We start from the raw sequence: 19,960 nt of genomic DNA, 5'->3' as shown, positions 1-19,960 counted from the left end.
TTACGATGTAATGCGTGACTACTTTAACGAACCAAACCATCTGAAGTTCAAACAAAGAGTTTATTACTCCAGAGCTCAGTCATGCTGGACTTTGGTTTGATGAAAATTTTTTAACTCACTGAGTCAATTTTACATATTTTTTTAGATATTCCATCCTCAAACTACAAACATAACACAGCATTAGTCGGTCCCTTCAGGATGTTTTTTTGTGATTGCTGCAGCCCAAAATTATTGACCTTTTTGAAAAAGTTGAAGTCAAAGTTGCTCATTTTTTTTACGCTTGATCTTTGCCATAACACGGTTTTGAAAAAAGATTGGAATTGCTGCACATAACCAGACCTAAAAAGATAGGATTTTAACATAGTTAATATTTAAAGTGCAAATAACATTTTCAAATGTATTTATTATGGCCTGAGGAGTTATCAAAGTGCAAAAGAAGAATTCCATATTGGTCATTCAAGTTAACATGAAATGTTTACATAGTGTAAACAAACCCTACAGAACATCTTAAATGCATTTTAATGGCAAATGCTACTGTTTAATGTCACACATGCTTTCATTTTGCATGTTCGGCTTTTAAGAGATGTTGTGAAACAGCTAACTTAGAAAGAAGCTAAGGGGATTGGTCAAAATTCAGCCGAGTTGCTGTGATTGGTCAGAAAAAAAGGAAATACACAAAAATGTTAAGCTAATGGGTCGGATTGGTGGAAAATTGCAAGTCTGCGCAAAAGTTTGAGCAGATTTGCATTAAAAGTTGTGATTTCTGGTAGGACTGATCAGTAACATCCACAAAACTTTAATTTAAAAAATCTATCACTGAAAAAGTTGAAGAGTTTTGTCTGACCAGCCATAAGGTCAGGCTGCAAGGATGCAGACTTGGGAGTGTTCCCCCAGTAACACTCCCCAGCTTGTCTTTGTATAAGAGGAGTACAAGCTGAGAGGTTATGGAGAGGAGGGTCTATAAGATAAAAGGAGAGCAGTGTGGTTATTGTCCCGGTCGTGAAATACTGGATGAGCTATACACCCAAAGCAGGGTTCTGGAGGGTTCATCCATCCAGTTTATATGTGTGGACTTGGAGAAGGAGTTCGACTGTGTCTCTTTGGGGTAATCTGGGGGTACCAGATAGGAGCTGTTAGGTCCCTGTATGACCGGTGCCAGTGCTTGGTCCACATTGCCGGCAGTAAGTCGGACTCGTTTCTGGTGGGAGTTGGACTCTGCCAAGGTTGCACTTTGTCACCGATTCGGTTCCTTTATGGATAGAATTTCTAGATGAAGCCAAGCTGTTGAGGGGATCCATTTTTATGTCCTTTGGATTGCATCTCTGCTCTTTGCAGATGATGTGGTTCTGTTGGCTTCATCTGGTTGTGATCTCCAGCTTTTACTGGAGAAGTTCTCAGCTAAGTGTGAAGCGGCAGGGATGAGAAACAGTCCCTCCAAATTTGAGGTCCTGTTCTTGAGCCAATGTAGAGTGCCTTCTATGGGTTGAAGAAGAGATTTTGCCCCGAGTGGGGGAGTTTAAATATCTTAAGGACTTGTTCATGAATTAAAGAATATTGGTTATTGGTGCAGGAGATCGATGGATGGATTGGTGCAGCGTCTACAGTAAAGCGGACGTTGTACCGGTCTGTCATGGTGAAGAGAGAGCTGAGCCAATAGGAAAAGCTCTTGATTTACCAGTGGACCTACATTCCTACGCTCATCTATGATCAAGAGCTATGGCTAAATACCAAAAAAATGAGGTCACAGACACAACAACCAAAATCAGTTTCCTCCACTGGTTTCCCAGGCTCTATCTTAGAGATAGACTGAGAAACTCAGCCAGTCCACAAAACACAAGACCAGTCGAGGTGACTCAGGCATGTGGTTAGGATACCTCCTTAATGCCTCCATGGGGAGGAGTTCTGGGCACATCCCACCAGGAGGAGACCCAGAGGACGACCCAAGATATGCTGAAAGACTATGTTTGTCGGCTGGCCTGGGATTTCCCCAGAGGACCTAGCCTAAGAGACCAGTCTGGGTCTCTCTGCATAGACTGCTGCTTGGCAATCTGACTCTGGATGAGCAGATTGATTGATTGATTGATTGATGCTGACAATTTGCTGGGTTTAGAATTTAGGTTTATACATTTTTGGTTGACTGCCTTGCGTTGTTCCTACTGTTTTATGACCTCTGACCAATCCCTTTTTCAGTGAAGATGGTCATTAGGAGCCTTTCACACCAGATCAGTTTTCTCCACTCAGTCTACTTTAAATGAACCAGAGGTGTTTTCCTTGGATAGTCCACTTTGTTCTGGCAGGACAAAATGCTCATCCGAACTCTGCTGCAGTCCAAGAACACAAATCTTGGTCCGCCTGAAAATGCGGATCGAGGTTTCCTTGCTGTGAGAACGTAAATCAAGTGAACCAAAGAAAAGAATGGAAAAGATAAAATTTATGAACACATGCGTGCTCTGAAATCCTCGCTAGGAGTCTGTTATAATAAAATCATCTCATAAACCTTTTCACAAAACAAATCAAGCTGAGAGAAAGCGAGTAACTTTGCTGGAACTGGCTTTATAGCCTCCTGTCACGCAACTAGATCTTTGATGATCTAACCCCGGGCTGAAGGAAGGGGAAAAACCAAGTATGACTAAACCAGCGATATTGGAAAAATCTCTGCAAGACGTTTTATCAAGTCCACAATGGACGAGTGTACAACAAAACATGGTGTGGCCCTATTCGGACATGTACTATGTAATTTGAGAGATGACCTTCTCAGCCAATCACGTTGCTTTATTGAGTAGTACTGAGGTTGTCCCAAAACTTAAAACACAGAAGGCGCCTTTGCCTGAAGGCTGAGCCTCCATGAAGACCTGCGCTTTTAAGGATAATGATAAGGATCAGGTTGAACAGGACAGATCAGGTGAAAAGTCTTATGCAATGACCCATTTTCTCTTTGTGCCGCTTGTCAAAATCTAGCTCTTTTCCTGATTTCCACCGCCATCCCACAAAAAAAAAAAGAAGAATGATGAAACCCGAGGGAGCGACAAAAGGGGATGTGGGCCATTTTAAAGGAATTTCACCAGGAAGAAAAGATGAGGCGGCAACAGCTAAAGAGCTTTTGATGATGAGATAAGACGAGAGGCCTGTGAAGCTAGCAAAGCCCGAGTTTAGAAGTTGAATCTCCTCACCACAATGTTTTAGGACACTCAGTGTGGCAGTAATCTTCCTTAATGAGGGAAATGATATCCAGAATGGCTAACCCAGCCTCACGGTACCAACATCATCCCAGCACAAGTTTCAACAACTTTCACAGAGATGTACCGCTGAATGACAGCCAAGATACTTTAACCCATCACATTGTTAACATTTATTAGACAGCTGCACTGATTTTTATTTGAACGTTCTGTACAAGCTCACTTTACAGCATGTCTTTGCACAATAATTTGTGTGTGTGTGTGGGTGTGGGTGTGATGTTTTTTTGCTACATGCATTTCTGAAAATGATTATGGTTTTATGAATAAAATGTTTTCAGTGATCAGCAATTCGTTTCTGTGGCAAATTGAGAACATAGATGACTTAGGTCAAATACAGCAGGCGTATCGGAATAGGTAGGTAAGTAAAAAGCCAATTGAACAGACTAACATTTCTCCGAATGTTGCACATTATGTTATGCTGCAGACGCAAAAACAACTTTTTTTGCGCTATTATGTCTACATCATTGTCTTTTTTTTTTTTTTTAAAGGTTTTGTTGGCTCTAGTGGCCTTTATTTGAAAGTAGTTTGACAGGAAACAGGGTAATCAGAGAGGGGGAAGACATGCGGCAAACGTCGCCAGGCCAGGAATCGAACCTACGACCACCGCTACAAGGACTAAGGCCTCAACGTGGGTCATGCTTTGCCCCTGCTCCACCACAGCACCCCTACATCATTGTCTTTTAACCACAGATTTATAGCAAGATGTCGGGGTGATGCAGTTTTATGGACCAACTACTTCAAATGTAAAAAAAACATCTACTTTTAGTCTTACAATAAGACTTTTTTAAAGAAAATTGGCTATGTAAAGCAAGAAGATATTAAGGCAAATGTTGGAAACTTCATGCAAAATTAGGTTATCAATATTTTATCCTAAGGCCAGGCTCTACGGTTAAAACCAGACGTTTTCACACAGTGAGTAAAAAATTGCAAACACTTTTTGTCTTTCACTGTCTGAACTTTAATGAGACCAAACTTAGGTTACATTTACTAAATGTATTTTTATATGCTTAATGACACAATTGTTAGAGAAAAGTTTTAAAAAAAGAAGCAGATGTTTACATGCAATGAGGGAAAGATAGATGATGATGTGGTTAACTCGCACATTTGAGCTAATTGGAGCCAGAGATTGACTTATTTTGGTCAGAAATGGACCTCAGAACTAAAACCAAAAACCTCATATTTGCAGTTTGCAGATGCACACAGGGACAAAGATCTTCATTTTTAGAGACACGTTCTGTGATCTGATCAAACTGAAGTGGAACTGATTAGTTAATGACCATCAATACATTTGGAGGAAAATACGGGATGCTTTACATCCCAACTGTGAAGAATGGCGGTGGCAGCATCATGCAGTGGGGCTGTTTTGAGGAACTGGTGCACTTCATAAACTAGACTGCATGATTAGGAGCAAACAGTGTGTAGAAATATTGAAGCAACATCTAAATACATCAACTCAAAAGGAAGAGCTTTGGTGTTGATTAGTCTTCTTAATGGACAATAACCCTCAACATACAGCCAAAGAGTTTAGTGTTTTATAAAAGTTTGGTTTGATTTAACTTCAGACTGAGAGAACAAATGAGGAATTTTTTTTCTTTATTCAACGTGCGTAAACTTCTGGTTTCATTTGTAGACATTTCCTGTGATGCAACACAAGGTTGAGATGTTATTATGTTTCGATTTGTTTTTCTTTTTTACCTCTTGTAGGTTGTCTCGTACCCAAACAGAACAGAGTCGTACAGTAGATTTGCAAGATCCATTGCTCAGGTTATCTAACGCACATTCTCGTTTTTCTAAGAAACACCAAGCCGGGCGAGGACAACATGAACAGAAGGATTAAACCGCTCAAAAGGCGATGAATGGAAATCGTGCTGTATTTTATGAGGGGCCGTTTAGGACAAAATTTACGTTTTGTCTCTCACACACTACCAAAAACTCTCGCATACTCCAAAAAAATAGCCTCGCACACTCCAAAAAATTACGTTTTGTCTCTCACACACTACCAAAAAGTCTCGCATACTCCAAAAAAATAGCCTCGCACACTCCAAAAAATTACGTTTTGTCCCTCACACACTACCAAAAACTCTCGCATACTCCAAAAAAATAGCCTCGCATACTCAAAAAAATTACGTTTTGTCTCTCACACACTACCAAAAACTCTCGCATACTCAAAAAAATTACATTTTGTCTCTCACACACTACCAAAAACTCACGCATACTCAAAAAAATAGCCACGCACACTCAAAAATTACTCACGCACATTCAAAAAATACTCAAATTGCGTATACACACACTACTAAAATGTCACACACACACACACAAACGTTAACTTTCTCGCTCACATACACTGTACTAACAGCTCGCACATTCACAAACGTTAACTTTCTCGCTCACATACACTGCTAACAGCTCGCTCACATACACTACTACCAGCTCGCGCACATACACTACTACCAGCTCGCGCACACACACACAAACGTTAACTTTCTCGCTCACATACACTGCTAACAGCTCGCACACACACAGACGTTTATCTCTCACATACACAAGACTAAAGTTGAACACACACACAGTACTAAGACTCGTTTTATGTATGTGTGAGAGCGAGACTTTTTATGAATGTGTGAGAGCGACACTCTTTATGAATGTGTGAGAGCGAGACTCTTTTTGAATGTGTGAGAGTTGTCACGGAAGAGGCGGGGCATAATTTTTGGATCAAACTGCGCATGCGTAGATCCTAAACTATAAGTTTCGATTGTTGACTCACTGTATGTTCTATTACTTAGTATATTTGTGCTTTTAAATATATATAGAACGTTTAACTTTTTTGTAGATTAAATGTGCTATAGAAATAAATGAATCTGATTGATTGATTAAAAATAGCAAAATTGCTGTAGTACAATCTGTCCACTGGGTGCCAGTATTACAGGAATTATTAACCGGCGCCAACTAGTGCCGAAGAAGAAAGAGTTTGCTATACCGAACATGGCTAACTCTAATTCGAAACGAGAGAGAATTGGTCAGGCAGCTGCCATTTTAAACACCATTCTATCTTCTCCGGAGGCAACCAGCACTTTGACAGGCGCATTAAACGATTCAACGACTGCCCGCAGTGCTACAATCTGGCACCCAGTGGACAGATTGTACTACAGCAATTTTGCTACTTTTAATCAATCAATCAGATTCATTTATTTCTATAGCACATTTAATCTACAAGAAAGTTAAACGTTCTATATATATTTAAAAGCACAAATATACTAAGTAATAGAACATACAGTGAGTCAACAATCGAAACTTATAGTTTAGGATCTACGCATGCGCAGTTTGATCCAAAAATTATGCCCCGCCTCTTCCGTGACAACTCTCACACATTCAAAAAGAGTCTGGCTCTCACACATTCATAAAGAGTGTCGCTCTCACACATTCATAAAGAGTGTCGCTCTCACACATTCATAAAAAGTCTCGCTCTCACACATACATAAAACGAGTCTTAGTACTGTGTGTGTGTTCAACTTTAGTCTTGTGTATGTGAGAGATAAACGTCTGTGTGTGTGCGAGCTGTTAGCAGTGTATGTGAGCGAGAAAGTTAACGTTTGGGTGTATGTGCGCGAGCTGGTAGTAGTGTATGTGCGCGAGCTGGTAGTAGTGTATGTGCGCGAGCTGTTAGTACAGTGTATGTGCGCGAGCTGTTAGTACAGTGTATGTGAGCGAGAAAGTTAACGTTTGTGTGTGTGTGTGTGACATTTTAGTAGTGTGTGTATACGCAATTTGAGTATTTTTTGAATGTGCGTGAGTAATTTTTGAGTGTGCGTGGCTATTTTTTTGAGTATGCGTGAGTTTTTGGTAGTGTGTGAGAGACAAAATGTAATTTTTTGGAGTATGCGAGAGTTTTTGGTAGTGTGTGAGAGACAAAACGTAATTTTTTGGAGTGTGCGTGGCTACTTTTTTGGAGTATGCGAGACTTTTTGGTAGTGTGTGAGAGACAAAACGTAATTTTTTGGAGTGTGCGTGGCTACTTTTTTGGAGTATGCGAGACTTTTTGGTAGTGTGTGAGAGACAAAACGTAAATTTTGTCCTAAACGGCCCCTCATAGTATTTCGTGCGCAACTGCTACGACTATCTTTTTGTGCTTTTCTTAGTAGTCGAGTTTATTTGTACAGGCCATTTCAGCAACAATGCAGTTAAAAGTGCTTCACATGGTAAATACGTCAGGCAACAAGAGACACCATTTTATCAGCTGTAGCCTACATGGCTCCTCCTCTCTGCACATAAAACATCTAAAAGCTTGTTAACTTCAGCAGTACCTAATCGTTTGTGCCTGCGGTGTTCTGCATGCGCCTCACAGGACCTTTTCCAACGCCGGAGTGCATCCAGGTCTTAGCTGATGGGATGTCAAGCCCCTTTTATTTCTTCTATCATGCAGCTAAAATATAAACTAAAACGTTTCTTCAAATAACTGATCCAAATCTCTGCGGTCAGCATGTTTCCAATGGATTTTGAGATGAAAGAGTAGACTGCATTATGTGTTTTTTTCCCCTCCGGTTACATAATGAGGGACAGCGTGTAAAAGGGTTTTATTTAAGTAGGATGAATAGACTAGTACACCCTCTTTAGGTTGCTGCTTGAACATGACGCAGCTGAAAGCGACGGCAAATTAATCATTAGCTTTTTACTCCACAACAATATCTGCCTTTGATAGTCAATGCTGAACTATGGCACTAATTCAATAACCGCAGGACTCTACCTGAACTTTACCAGAAAGAAACTTAATCACTTCAGAAATGCAGCTACAGTTCTTTCCATGGGTATCCACACACCTTGAACGTTTCCACGTTTTCCCGTGTTTCAGCCACAGATTTCAGATTTTATCACTTTTGACGTCCCAAAGCAATGGAAAGGAGTCAAGGTTTTAATTTTGAAAGAAAAATCTATGAGATGTCACTTGCATTTTTGTTCCACTCCTTTCCAGTCAGTTAAGTCCATAGGAGTAATATTGATTAATATTTGTGGGTCAACTATGTGTAATATAGTAAATCCAGCTAATCTCTGAAGGACCTCAGAGGTTTGTCAGACAAACAGCATCATGAAGACCAACAGAAACAATTATGAAGAAGTTTAAAGCAGGAAGGAGAGCATTAATCAGGAAAGCAGCTGTAAGGTTCACTAGCTGTATTTCTGCTGATCATATAATTGTGCAATTTGATATTTTGAAAGCAAATTTGCTTAATGGAATCACACCAATTTCAAAAAAACTCTTGTTTTTTTTTGTTTTTTTTGTACAAAGATTTGACACCAATGATGAAGTAGGGTTTTTTTTTGTCTTTATCAAAATTGATTTGTTCCACAGAACTGCAATGGAAACACACGATTCCACAACCAGACTGAGGTAGTTGGAGGTTTTTAATAATTTATAGCATTAACTTTCTTATTCACATATGATATTAATCGAGATTTTCATTTAATGGAAACGCCACAATTGTGAAATTGTTTTTTTGGTTGTTTTTTCTTTTTGCATTAGTGCCATCGTGTCAAAGTTTTGCACAATCAAAATGCAGCAAATAATTGCATTTGACCACATAATTGAGCAATTTGACATTTTGAAAATAAATTTGCCTAATGGAAAAACGGCAATTAAAAAAAAAAGAAAATTCTTGATAAAACGTTTTGGTGATATGATGAGGTGTGTTTTTTTAGGCCATATAAAAATCAGTTTACTTTGCAAAACTGAGATGGAAACAGTTTTGCCTGTCACATTTTAGCCTGGAAAGGTTCAGAGTATTTTTGCATGGCAACGTAGCTTCCAAAAAGCCCAACACAGACGCTGGGTTGAGACGCTCGACCAGATGTTTTATGAGATATTTTTACACAAAAAAAAACAACCCATGAGAGAACACACAGATAAAAACATTCTAATATTGAGCAACTACACTTCAGACATTGTCATTTAACAAAATGACAAGAAAGCATTAGGAAAAATCAGCTCTATGGGAGACATAAAAACACAATGTAAGATTAGACAAATACACAAACCCATTGTGCATTTAGCTTAATATTTTCCAATGGTGATGTCTGGTGAACAAGAGTTGGGTACTAGCTAGTTACATTTACTTGGGTAACTTTTAGAAAACAGTGTACTTTCAGAAGTATTTTTTTGTTGGGAACCGGGGTTTTGGTTTTCTTTGTGTTTTTTCTTCTCTTGCTGCTTCACCATTCATCCACCAGATAGCGTCAGAGGCTGCCTTCCTGGAGGGGCGTGCCCATGGTTCAGTGCACCTGTGTCCGATCATCTCATTATTCCTGGAGCTCAAGAGGAGCTGACTGCCAGTTCTTCAATGCCAGCAATGGTACTCTGAGCCCCCCGGAGCTAGCTCTCTGTGATTTCACCCGTCAAGCAAAGACTAACCGGCGCTTAGCAGAACTAACAAACCTTTTACAAAACTCTGTCCAGCAGACTACATCTCCAGATCCTGCACCGGCCGCTGACCCGATTCCATCAGTCCGTTCCACGTTTTCGGAGATCCGACCCCCAACACCTGAAAAATTCTCCGGAGATATAAGCAAGTGCAAAGGTTTCATTTTACAGTGTTCGATCATTTTTAATCACTCACTCCAAAGTTTTTCCCATGACGGCGCTAAGATCGCTTATGTCCTTTCCCTGCTGTCGGGTCGGGCTTTTGATTGGGCTGAGGCCAGATTTCCCACTCCCGCCAGTTTTGGGTGCACGTTTGATGAATTTTTAAAGGAATTCAAGCAGGTTTTCAGTCAAGACCCGGATTAGACATTTAATTCACGCAAATTATGGAAAATCAAACAGGGCCAGCGAACTGTAGCCGATTTCACAACAGATTTCAGAGTAAAAGCCGCTGCATCTAACTGGAACGCTGCTGCGTTAAAGAACCGCCTATTTTCATGCATTAAATGAACCAATCAAAGACAAACTAGCCACATTGGATGAACCTGAAACTCTAGAAGAGCTAATAAATCTGACCATTCGTCTTGATAAAAGGATCCGTTCCCGAACAAAAGAAAGAAACCGAAGAGACCCACCAGTGAGAGCATATTCAGTCCCCACACCTACTCATTCTGTTTCCTCTCCGCAGAGTCCAACGGATCCTGAGCCCATGCAAATTGGTCATACTCGTCTCACACCAGAAGAACGGCATAAAAGAATGACCTCCGGCCTCTGGTTGTACTGCGGGTCTCCAGGTCATTTTATTGCTCTTCGGTTGAACCCCCAGGTCTGCCAGTAGAAGCGAGGAGGCTGGCGGACCATCTACGGAGGGAAGATTCTCCTCGCCTTCACTTACCTGCTACTTTGGTCAACAATAATCAATCTGTCCCTTTGTCTGTCCTCATTGACTCTGGCTGTGAACAAAATCTCATAGACTCAGCATTCGTCCATCAGATGTCCATCGAAACTATCCCACTAACTGTCCCTCTTCGTGTTTCCGCCTTAGATGGAAAAGCACCTTCCTCAAATCACCTGTCAGACCAGGCCGTTGCATTTAATCATTTCTGGTAACCGTAGCGAACTAATCTCATTTTTTGTGTTTCCCACAGCCAGCTCCTCCATAATATTAGGTTTTAAATGGTTGCAACAACATAATCCACACATCAACTGGTCAGATAAGCATATTGAATCCTGGTCCACTTTCTGTCACTCATCTTGTCTCCGTTCAGCAGTTCCCCCAGGTCCGTCACTGGCAGAACCACAGGAAGCAGACCATCCCGACCTGCCCTCCATTCCGCCTGAATACCACAATTTGGCACCTGTTTTCAGTAAGACCAAGGCTCTCTCACTGCAAGTAAAATCAGTCTAATTAGTCTCACAGCTCCCGTTTCTGATTACCAAAAACTCACCATCTCTTTTTGCTGTTCCGTAGTGAGCCTTCCCCAGGGACCATACCCTCTCCATCCATCTTGTCTTTGTATTTCAATAAAAAACCTTCAACTGATTTTCTGTTCTCCTGTGTTGTTCTGCATGTGGGCAAAGAAATTAGATCCCAACATGACAGTTTTTACTACGCTGTACTTTTTACTGGAGTAATTTTATCTTGAAGCATCGATATTGTTACTCTCTGGATACTCTTAAGTAACTTCACTGAATGAAGAACCAGCTTGTTAAAATTGAACAGACACGGACACACACCTGGATTTTCCTTAATTCTGTTAGTTTGTGATTATGTTATGTGAATTATTTTCATTTTGACATTCAAAATACCAAAATTGTCCACATAACTCATATTTCGCTCCGTCTGATGATGTAATTTTTACATATTACATGACCGATGTTTTCTTCGGTTATTCAGTACTTCTTACCTAATACCTTTTTACTGTTATAACTAATGACTTCAAGCCTGATTTAGCTTGATTGAACTTTGCTAAAGTTCTGCTAAAGTCGGAACTTGCACAATCCACAAACCTCAATAAGAACAGAATGAGTCAGATAAGAATACTTTACATGAGGAAGAAAAACAAAAAAGAGTAGTTATAGTTAAATAGCTAATAGTTAATAGCAGTACTGAATTAATATTAACTTCAAGGGCAAATAAAATCAAAGGAAGTAAATAAAGTTAATAGCAGTGATAACTCTACCAATGTTTTTTGTTTTTGTTTAGAAGAGACATGCTTAAACTGAATAACACGGAAAAAGGAAAAAGTTGGAGAATTTTAAAAGAATTACGTAATCAATTCCACAGCTGGACTATTATTATTATTGCTTAGTGGAATCAGAGATGTAGTGGATGACGTCTGATGCATGCTGGTGTTATTATGGTGCTCAGACTGGAATTGCTATTAATATTTCAGTTTATATAATATATGTGCTGTAGATCTGCTTTAGGGCGCGGAGGTGGATGTTTTTGTTTCTGTCCCTTTTTGAGTGTCAAACTGATACGTTTAAAAATGTAGGTTCATTAAAATGGAAAATTGATTTAAAAAATTTGGACAAAAAAAAAAAAACAGAAAAGGTACAGAGTTCAACAGGGAAGCACTAAGTCAGGTGTACATTTAATAGAAAAGACAAACAAATAGTCCGTATGAAGTTAATGCCATCGTTTGTTCTGCCAGAAGAACAATGGAGCCAAACCCAAAGCACCGATGAAGACTACTTTCTATGGGAAATCATAACCGGCCTCCCACAGTTAGGTTATTCAGTACTTCTTACCTAATACCTTTTTTTTTTTTTTACTGTTATGACTAATGACTTCAAGCCTGATTTAGCTTGATTGAACTTTGATAAAGTTCTGCTAAAGTCGGAACTTGCACAATCCTGTTTCTGGATCCAGCAGAGCGTGAGATCCAGGCTGTTAACAGCAAAACGTGTTGAGTCTACAATGACTATGCAATTCTTCCCTTTCAACTCTCACGGACTTTATCCAAAGGCTCTCCATCCATCCATCCATCCATCCATCCATCCATCCATCCATCCATCCATCCATCCATCCATCCATCCATCCATCCATCCATCCATCCATCCATCCATCCATCCATCCATCCATCCATCCATCCATCCATCCATCCATCATTAGTGAGAGGAGTGGCCTTGAACGCACCGCGCAGAATGGGGCGTCTCCGCAGAACTCCGGACTATAAAGAAGCCGGTGTTCTCCCGGCTCCCTCTGTCTCTCTCTCTTGTCCTCTTACCTGTAGTGAAGACCTGCCGTGAAGCTGTGATGGACCGCTGGAAGGGCAGAGTGGCTCTGGTGACCGGAGCTTCGGTCGGGATCGGAGCGACCATCGCCAAAGAGCTGGTCCGGCTCGGCATGACGGTGGTGGGCTGCGCGAGAAGCCTGGACAAAATTCAGGTTTGTTACACTTTGATAAAAAAAAATAAAATTAAATAAATAAATCAAAAATAATAATAATAAGATAAAATAAAAAATTATGAGCAATTTGATATAAAGTTCGAATTTTACGCAACTTTATCAAAACAAATGGGAATACTTTTACAAAATAATAAAAATAATACTAAATAAAAGTTGGAGAGAGCTTGGATTATTCATGAAATTAGTAATAACAAAAATATTTATATATGTATACAGTCGGATTTATGTTTAAGATTTCTTTCGACTGTGTCGTGATTGCATAAGCTGGAGAACAGAGGGGCGTTTTAAACCTAATATAAGCTAACAAAACCTTGTAAATATACAATGATCCTGTTATGCAATAGAATAAGCAGATCGGTTTACAGTTAAAATCCACCTGGACTGGTTTGTAGAAAACTGGGAGTTCCACAGAGCCTCATGAGTTACACAATAATATAAATGTCTGCAGCAGGCTACATGCAGGGTCTTTGAGTTGGGTGTCGTTGGAAAATTGTCAAATGATTCAAAAAGACAAAAGCACGTTCCAGAAGCTTGAAATTAAATGTGCAATATGTTCAGTCTCTGTGTTAAAAATAGCAACCTGTGAAGACAAAAGAGAAACTGCATGTCACCCCGACACACACAGAGTAATTTCCTATACAGGTTAAAGTCCTCTTGAGGTTAAACTGTTTAAATATAGTTAATTATTCACTCATAATGCCATAAAGTTGTTCATTCTCTAAAAGTCTGGGCAACATATTTTACAGTTAAAAAGATAAATCAAAAAAAATCTGCCAAAATAAGATTAAAAAAAAATATTTTTTAATCTTCAAACTAAAAAGAATTAAATCATTAAAGTAAGAAATGATTTTAATTGCAATTTTTCATATTTTATTCTTTTTTCTGTGGAGGTGTGGGGGTTGATTTGCAGTTTGTTTCAATAAAAATCTGTTTTGTTATGCAAATCTAAAAAAACAAAATAAATAAAAATAAAAAACTGCCCCAAAACCAAACATTTAAACCCATCTGCTCATTTTTGAATATGTTGCAACATATTCAGATTGACTATATGACATTGTGGTGAAATAGTAAAATGATGCCAGTAGATGTTCTGAGTCAGAGAAAACCTCTGCATATAAAATAAATATGCTTTTATTAATTCCCTTCAAAGCATAGATGTGTATATATGTTTATTTATTTAATGACTGGGTTTGTTGTTGTTTTTTTTTTACATTTTACATTTATGTCTTTAAGTGAGGCTGCTGTAAACGTTGGAGTTTATTGATCCGTATAATCAGATCCTGTTCACCAAACATTAGCTTACACATGTGACTCAACATTAGCTAATCCAAATATTAGCCTAATCTTTGGAAAAGCCAGAATTGACCACATTGGAAACTAAGGAAGCAGATTTACACATTAGATGTGTGTAGCCTTCCCACGTCCTTTATGGAGCCATCTTGGATTTAAACTTCCATCCTTAAATAAAACTGAAAAAAAGTTTCTTAAGCACAAGAAGATTTTCGGTCGTCATATTGTCAGAAGCTTCAATCAAATGTTTTCACAAACTACTGCTTCGTTTCAGGCCTTGGCTGCAGAGTGTAAGAGCGCGGGCCACAGTGGCGTCCTGATCCCGATGAAGTGCGACCTGACCAGCGCGGAGGACATCCAGTCCTTGTTCGCAGCCATCAAAGCGCAGCACAAAGGCGTGGACGTTTGCATCAACAACGCCGGCCTGGCTCACCCCGACTCTCTGCTGAGCGGCAAAACCAGCTCCTGGAAGAACATGCTGGACGTAAGGATTCACCGTGGCTCAGAAAATCTGATGGAACATTGTTTTGAGGCTTTCAGGGACAGTTAAAATATTTTATGTCTGAGAATGAGGAGGAGAAGGGAGAAATAAGCAGAGGTAAAGATGGGCTAGTTCATCTACCAGAGGTTAACCAGAGGTTAACCACTTTAATGATTTAATTATTTTTAGTTTGAAGAGGTTAGAGGTCATTAAGCTAAGTTAGTGAGGCCAGAGGATACTTCAGTCAGCCCAGAGCAGGAATGAGAACAAGATTAGAATCCAGAGAAACTCTTGTTAGTTTATCTAGAGAAACTACTCATTCAGCATTTAGTATTAAACTTTTAATAACAGAGCAAGACCCAGAGAAACTCCTGTTAGTTTACAAATCTAGAACAAACTTAGAAAGTACCATTAAGTTTTATCAGTACAAGAATCCAGAGAAACCCCTAAATTACAGACTACTTATTCTTGAACATGGGGAACTAATTTGTAGTTTTATCCTTTTTTTTTCTTTTGCTCTTTCCTTTGGTTTGTTGTTTTGTCGCATTTCATTCTAATTCACGTAAAGCACTTTGTTGCTGAAAATGTGCCATGTAGATATAATTACCGTACCTTTCCTTACCTGCTGTGATGCAATAACACCAAACGGAGATACAAAAAAAATAAATAAATAAATCTAAGAATGTTCTTGCCTAGTTTTTTGGCATTTGGTAAATAGAAATAATTTTGATAACTCTATGGTCTGCAATAACCGTCGTATGCCTGTTGTTTTGCAGGTGAACGTTATGGCTCTGAGCATCTGCACTCGTGAAGCGTACCAGTCGATGAAAGAACGGAACATTGATGATGGGCACATCATCAACCTGAACAGGTACGCTTTCATTTTACTCATCTGTTTTCTTTGCCTTGCAGACAGTGATAATAACTGACCGGGTCTTTTGCAGCGGAGAGCAAAGAGTGAGATAAGAATACTTTACATGAGGAAGAAAAACAAAAAAAGAGTAGTTATAGTTAAATAGCTAATAGTTAATAGCAGTACTGAATTAATATTAAGTTCAAGGGCAAATAAAATCAAAGGAAGTAAATAAAGTTAATAGCAGTGATAACTCTACCAATGTTTTTTTTTTTTGTTTAGAAGAGACATGCTTAAACTGAATAACACGGAAAAAGGAAAAAGTTGGAGAATTTTAAAAGAATTACGTAATCAATTCCACGGCTGGACTATTATTATTATTGCTTAGTGGAATCAGAGATGTAGTGGATGACGTCTGATGCATGCTGGTGTTATTATGGTGCTCAGACTGGAATTGCTATTAATATTTCAGTTTATATAATATATGTGCTGTAGATCTGCTTTAGGGCGCGGAGGTGGATGTTTTTGTTTCTGTCCCTTTTTGAGTGTCAAACTGATATGTTTAAAAATGTAGGTTCATTAAAATGGAAAATTGATTTAAAAAATTTGGACAAAAAAAAAAACAGAAAAGGTACAGAGTTCAACAGGGAAGCACTAAGTCAGGTGTACATTTAATAGAAAAGACAAACAAATAGTCCGTATGAAGTTAATGCCATCGTTTGTTCTGCCAGAAGAACAATGGAGCCAAACCCAAAAGCACCGATGAAGACTACTTTCTATGGGAAATCATAACCGGCCTCCCACAGTTAATGGCAGCAACAGGAAATGTTTTGATGAACAAGCACAGCAAACAAAATCCAAGCATTTGGTTGCTTATGAAAACACTGCTGAGTAAAATGAGAGTCTTCTGGCACAGAATGTCTGACCCTGTTCAGTCATTTTATTGGGCTGGTTTTGTTACTTTTGTGGTGGGGATATATCAGTAGTTCTTTGTACGTGTTTGACTCGCGTAACCCTCAAATATCCCCCCTCCCCCTCTGTTCCAGCATCTGTGGACACATTGTGATTAACAGCGGCGATATCCATTTCTACACGGCCACCAAGTACGCCGTGTCCGCCCTGACCGAAGGCCTGAGGCAGGAGCTCAGAGAGGCCAAGACTCACATCAGAGCCACAGTGAGGTTTCAGTGCTGTTCATTTAGAAACCGGGGGCTGGGACTTTCACGCTTTAACTTCGATAAATTGATTTTGTGGATTGTAACGTGTAAATTACAACGTGATTAGCTTAGCGTGCGAAGGTTCCAGTCGGAACCTTTTGTATTCACGTGTTTCTGGTACGCCCGTAAATCTGACACAAGCGACATCCACAAACAACAAAGCTGCTTGTCTTAACCAACTCAAGGTTAATTTCTCCATCAAAAAAAACAAAAAAAAACACACAAAAAAACCCCGATAAGATGGAACATAGAAAAGTCTGTTGTGTTCGAGTTGTGCTAAAAGGAGCTAACTAATCAACGAAGCTGTTCCAGCCTAACGTAGCATCTGAATGCTAATCATGTAGCAGCACCACAGACGTTCCCAACGGTAATTTTGTCGTCCACAGTCTGCATTTCTAAAAGACTTTTGAAAGAACTTACCTGTATGATCAGAGAGGTACTTAAAACACTGAACACATCATTTTGTACCAATCTGATGGTTGAATAACCTAAATAACATGTTATATAATTACATAATAAATATCTATATTTTTATAGCCCAAAAGTATTTTAAATTGAAAATTTAGCTTATTTTGTCTCATTATGGTTTTGATTAAAGTGCTATTAATTGTATTTAACTTGATAAAAAATCTGAGTCGTGTCCCACCACTACTGAAAACACACCTTCTGTACACAGTAAGCCTCCAATGAGTCAGATTATGATCTGCCCATGTTGATAGATCCACCACACCCCATAACGAACTCCCTGGGAACATCGCAGCGGTGAACGGGTTTAAAGCTGAGGCGATCCGTCATCTTTTCATTCCTATTTATGTGGCGCGGCCCTGTGAAGGTGTGTTTGTTGACAAAAGAGTTCACGACTCGAGCCGCTTTGTCTCTTGACAGATTTGTTGGCGCTCGCAATGCACGACTTGCTTCTGAATTCGACTTATTAATCTTTCCGTTCGTGCAGCAGTTTTTGGAATCGATCCTCAAAGATTCGGGTCCGACCGGCTCTGATAGGACAGACGTCTTTTTACGTCCTAACGTTAACTGGCTGTTCTCTTGTCTCTCCAGTCCATTTCTCCTGGCATAGTAGAGACTGAATTTGCTCATCGTTTCTACAGCGAAGCCCCTGACAAAGCAAAGGAAACATATTCTCACATTAAGGTAAGCATATTTTTAAAAAGTGCACAATAATACACTCGATACTTTTTACAGAGGAATGCAGTAAAGCCTTTATCTTATTTAACAGCCATTGGAGGCGATAGACGTTGCTAATGCCGTGGTTTATGTCCTGAGTGCCCCGCCTCATGTTCAGGTAGTTGGTTTTTCTTTCTTTACATGTTTCAGTTCTAAAGGATTGTCTTTTGCTTTTCTTTGTCTGAGCGCCTCCACCTTGTTTTCCAGGTGGGAGATGTTGTGCTGCGACCTGTGGAGCAGCAGATGTGATGTTGAACCGTGTGATGGCTGCATTTACACACCACTCACTCTTCAGATGATCTCCATCTGTGAAATTAATGAAGTTAATCTCCAATTAAAAGAATAAAAGTCTGATTTTAAGGTGGAACGTGGTCGCTGCTGAGTGTTTCTTTTGTTTTTTTTAAGTGCTTTGGATAAACCTTCACAGCCCTGGGATCTTTCCAACAGTTTGTCATATTAAAACAATAAACTTGAAAAGATTATAATAACTTTTGTTGAAATGAATGAAATCTTGATTTCAAACATACAGTGGCTTGAAAAAGTATTCATACCGTTTTGTGTCACATTGCAACCACAAACATGAATATATTTTATCGGACTTGAATATGAAAGAGCAACATAAGATGGAATGTAATAATGAAATAGGAAATGATACATGATTCAAAACACTTATTTTCACAAATAAAAAACTGAAAACTTTGGAAAAAGTGCAAAAGTATTCAGCTCCCTGAGTGCAACCATTTGTCTTCAGAAGTTGCCTGATGAGTGCTAGTGAAGTAAAGCCAACCTGTGTGTAATCTAATGTCAGTACAAAATCCAGATGATTATTCAGAGGATATTAGGGAGCAAACAGCATCATGAAGTCCAAGGAACACAGCAATGTGGAGAAGTTTACAGCAGGCTGAGGCTGTAAAAAGATTTCCCTAGCTTCAAACACATCACTGTTCAACCCATCATCCAGAAGCGGACAGACATGAGGCTGGGCAGAGCCTCACCTTCCAGCAGGACAAACACCTAAAGCCAAGGGCTACAATGGAATGATGTTGGCACTTTGTGATGGTCTTTCACATTGAATGTCAATGAAATATTTTTAACCTTGTGGTTGTAATGTGACAAAATATGGACGTGTTCAAGGGGTATGAAGCCACTGTATAAGCAACAAATGTTTATGAGGAAATGAAAACAAAGGGGGAGGGGAACTTAAACTTATAGATGTTTCGAAATTCATTTGGCTATAAAAGTGAACACGTTGTTCCCTGAAAAAGGATTTCAGTGAATCTTTTAATCGCTTACAAATGCTTCAAGCTTGTGGTTATTTTTACTGCACTTTTTACTTTTATTTGAGTAGTTGTGTCATGACGCAGCATTAGTTTACTTGAGTAAAATCTCTGGATACTCTTAAGTAATTTCAATGAATGAAGAACGAGTATTTTTAAAAACTAAAAAAAAAGAAAGCGAGCCACAGAGACACACTTGCAGTTTTTGTGAAAGTTTAGTATGTTTTATACTGGAATTAACTGATTTGGGGGGGGGGGGTCTTTTGCTTCATTTTGTTTAGTGATTATGTTATTTATATGAATTATTTTCATTTTGATATTTACAATTTGGTCCGTCTGATGATGCAATTTTTACATATTATATGACTGATGTTTTCTTCAGTTATTCAGTACTTCTTACCTAATACCTTTTTTTTTTTTTTTTACTGTTATGACTAATGACTTCAAGCCTGATTTAGCTTGATTGAACTTTGCTAAAGTTCTGCTAAAGTCGGAACTTGCACAATCCTGTTTCTGGATCCAGCAGAGCGTGAGATCCAGGCTGTTAACAGCAAAACGTGTTGAGTCTACAATGACTATGCAATTCTTCCCTTTCAACTC

The 19,960-nt window shown here is 39.2% G+C and overlaps 1 protein-coding gene across 1 annotated transcript; it reads left to right on the top strand.

Moving 5' to 3' along the window:
• The first annotated feature begins 12,836 nt into the window (after nt 1-12,836).
• LOC116708105 (dehydrogenase/reductase SDR family member 11-like) lies at nt 12,837-18,450 on the top strand. Its single transcript, XM_032545884.1, has 7 exons — nt 12,837-13,039; nt 14,625-14,834; nt 15,608-15,702; nt 16,731-16,860; nt 17,958-18,050; nt 18,136-18,201; nt 18,291-18,450. Exons 1-7 carry the CDS (start codon nt 12,908-12,910, stop codon nt 18,330-18,332), a joined length of 768 nt encoding a protein of 255 aa, XP_032401775.1. The 5' UTR covers nt 12,837-12,907; the 3' UTR covers nt 18,333-18,450.
• Nucleotides 18,451-19,960: the final 1,510 nt, after the last annotated feature.

This window comes from Xiphophorus hellerii, chromosome 18, assembly GCF_003331165.1.
Source record: "Xiphophorus hellerii strain 12219 chromosome 18, Xiphophorus_hellerii-4.1, whole genome shotgun sequence".
Taxonomy (NCBI): Eukaryota; Metazoa; Chordata; class Actinopteri; order Cyprinodontiformes; family Poeciliidae; genus Xiphophorus; species Xiphophorus hellerii.
Note: the sequence above shows the minus strand (reverse complement) of the source record. Positions and strands in the feature narration are given on the sequence as shown.

Coding starts and splice junctions, on each gene's coding strand:
- LOC116708105 (XM_032545884.1), top strand. CDS start 12,908: ATGGACCGCTGGAAGGGCAGAGTGGCTCTGGTGACCGGAGCTTCGGTC. Junction 18,051..18,135: donor AAACATATTCTCACATTAAG/GTAAGCATATTT, acceptor CTTATTTAACAG/CCATTGGAGGCGATAGACGT. Junction 18,202..18,290: donor GTGCCCCGCCTCATGTTCAG/GTAGTTGGTTTT, acceptor CTTGTTTTCCAG/GTGGGAGATGTTGTGCTGCG.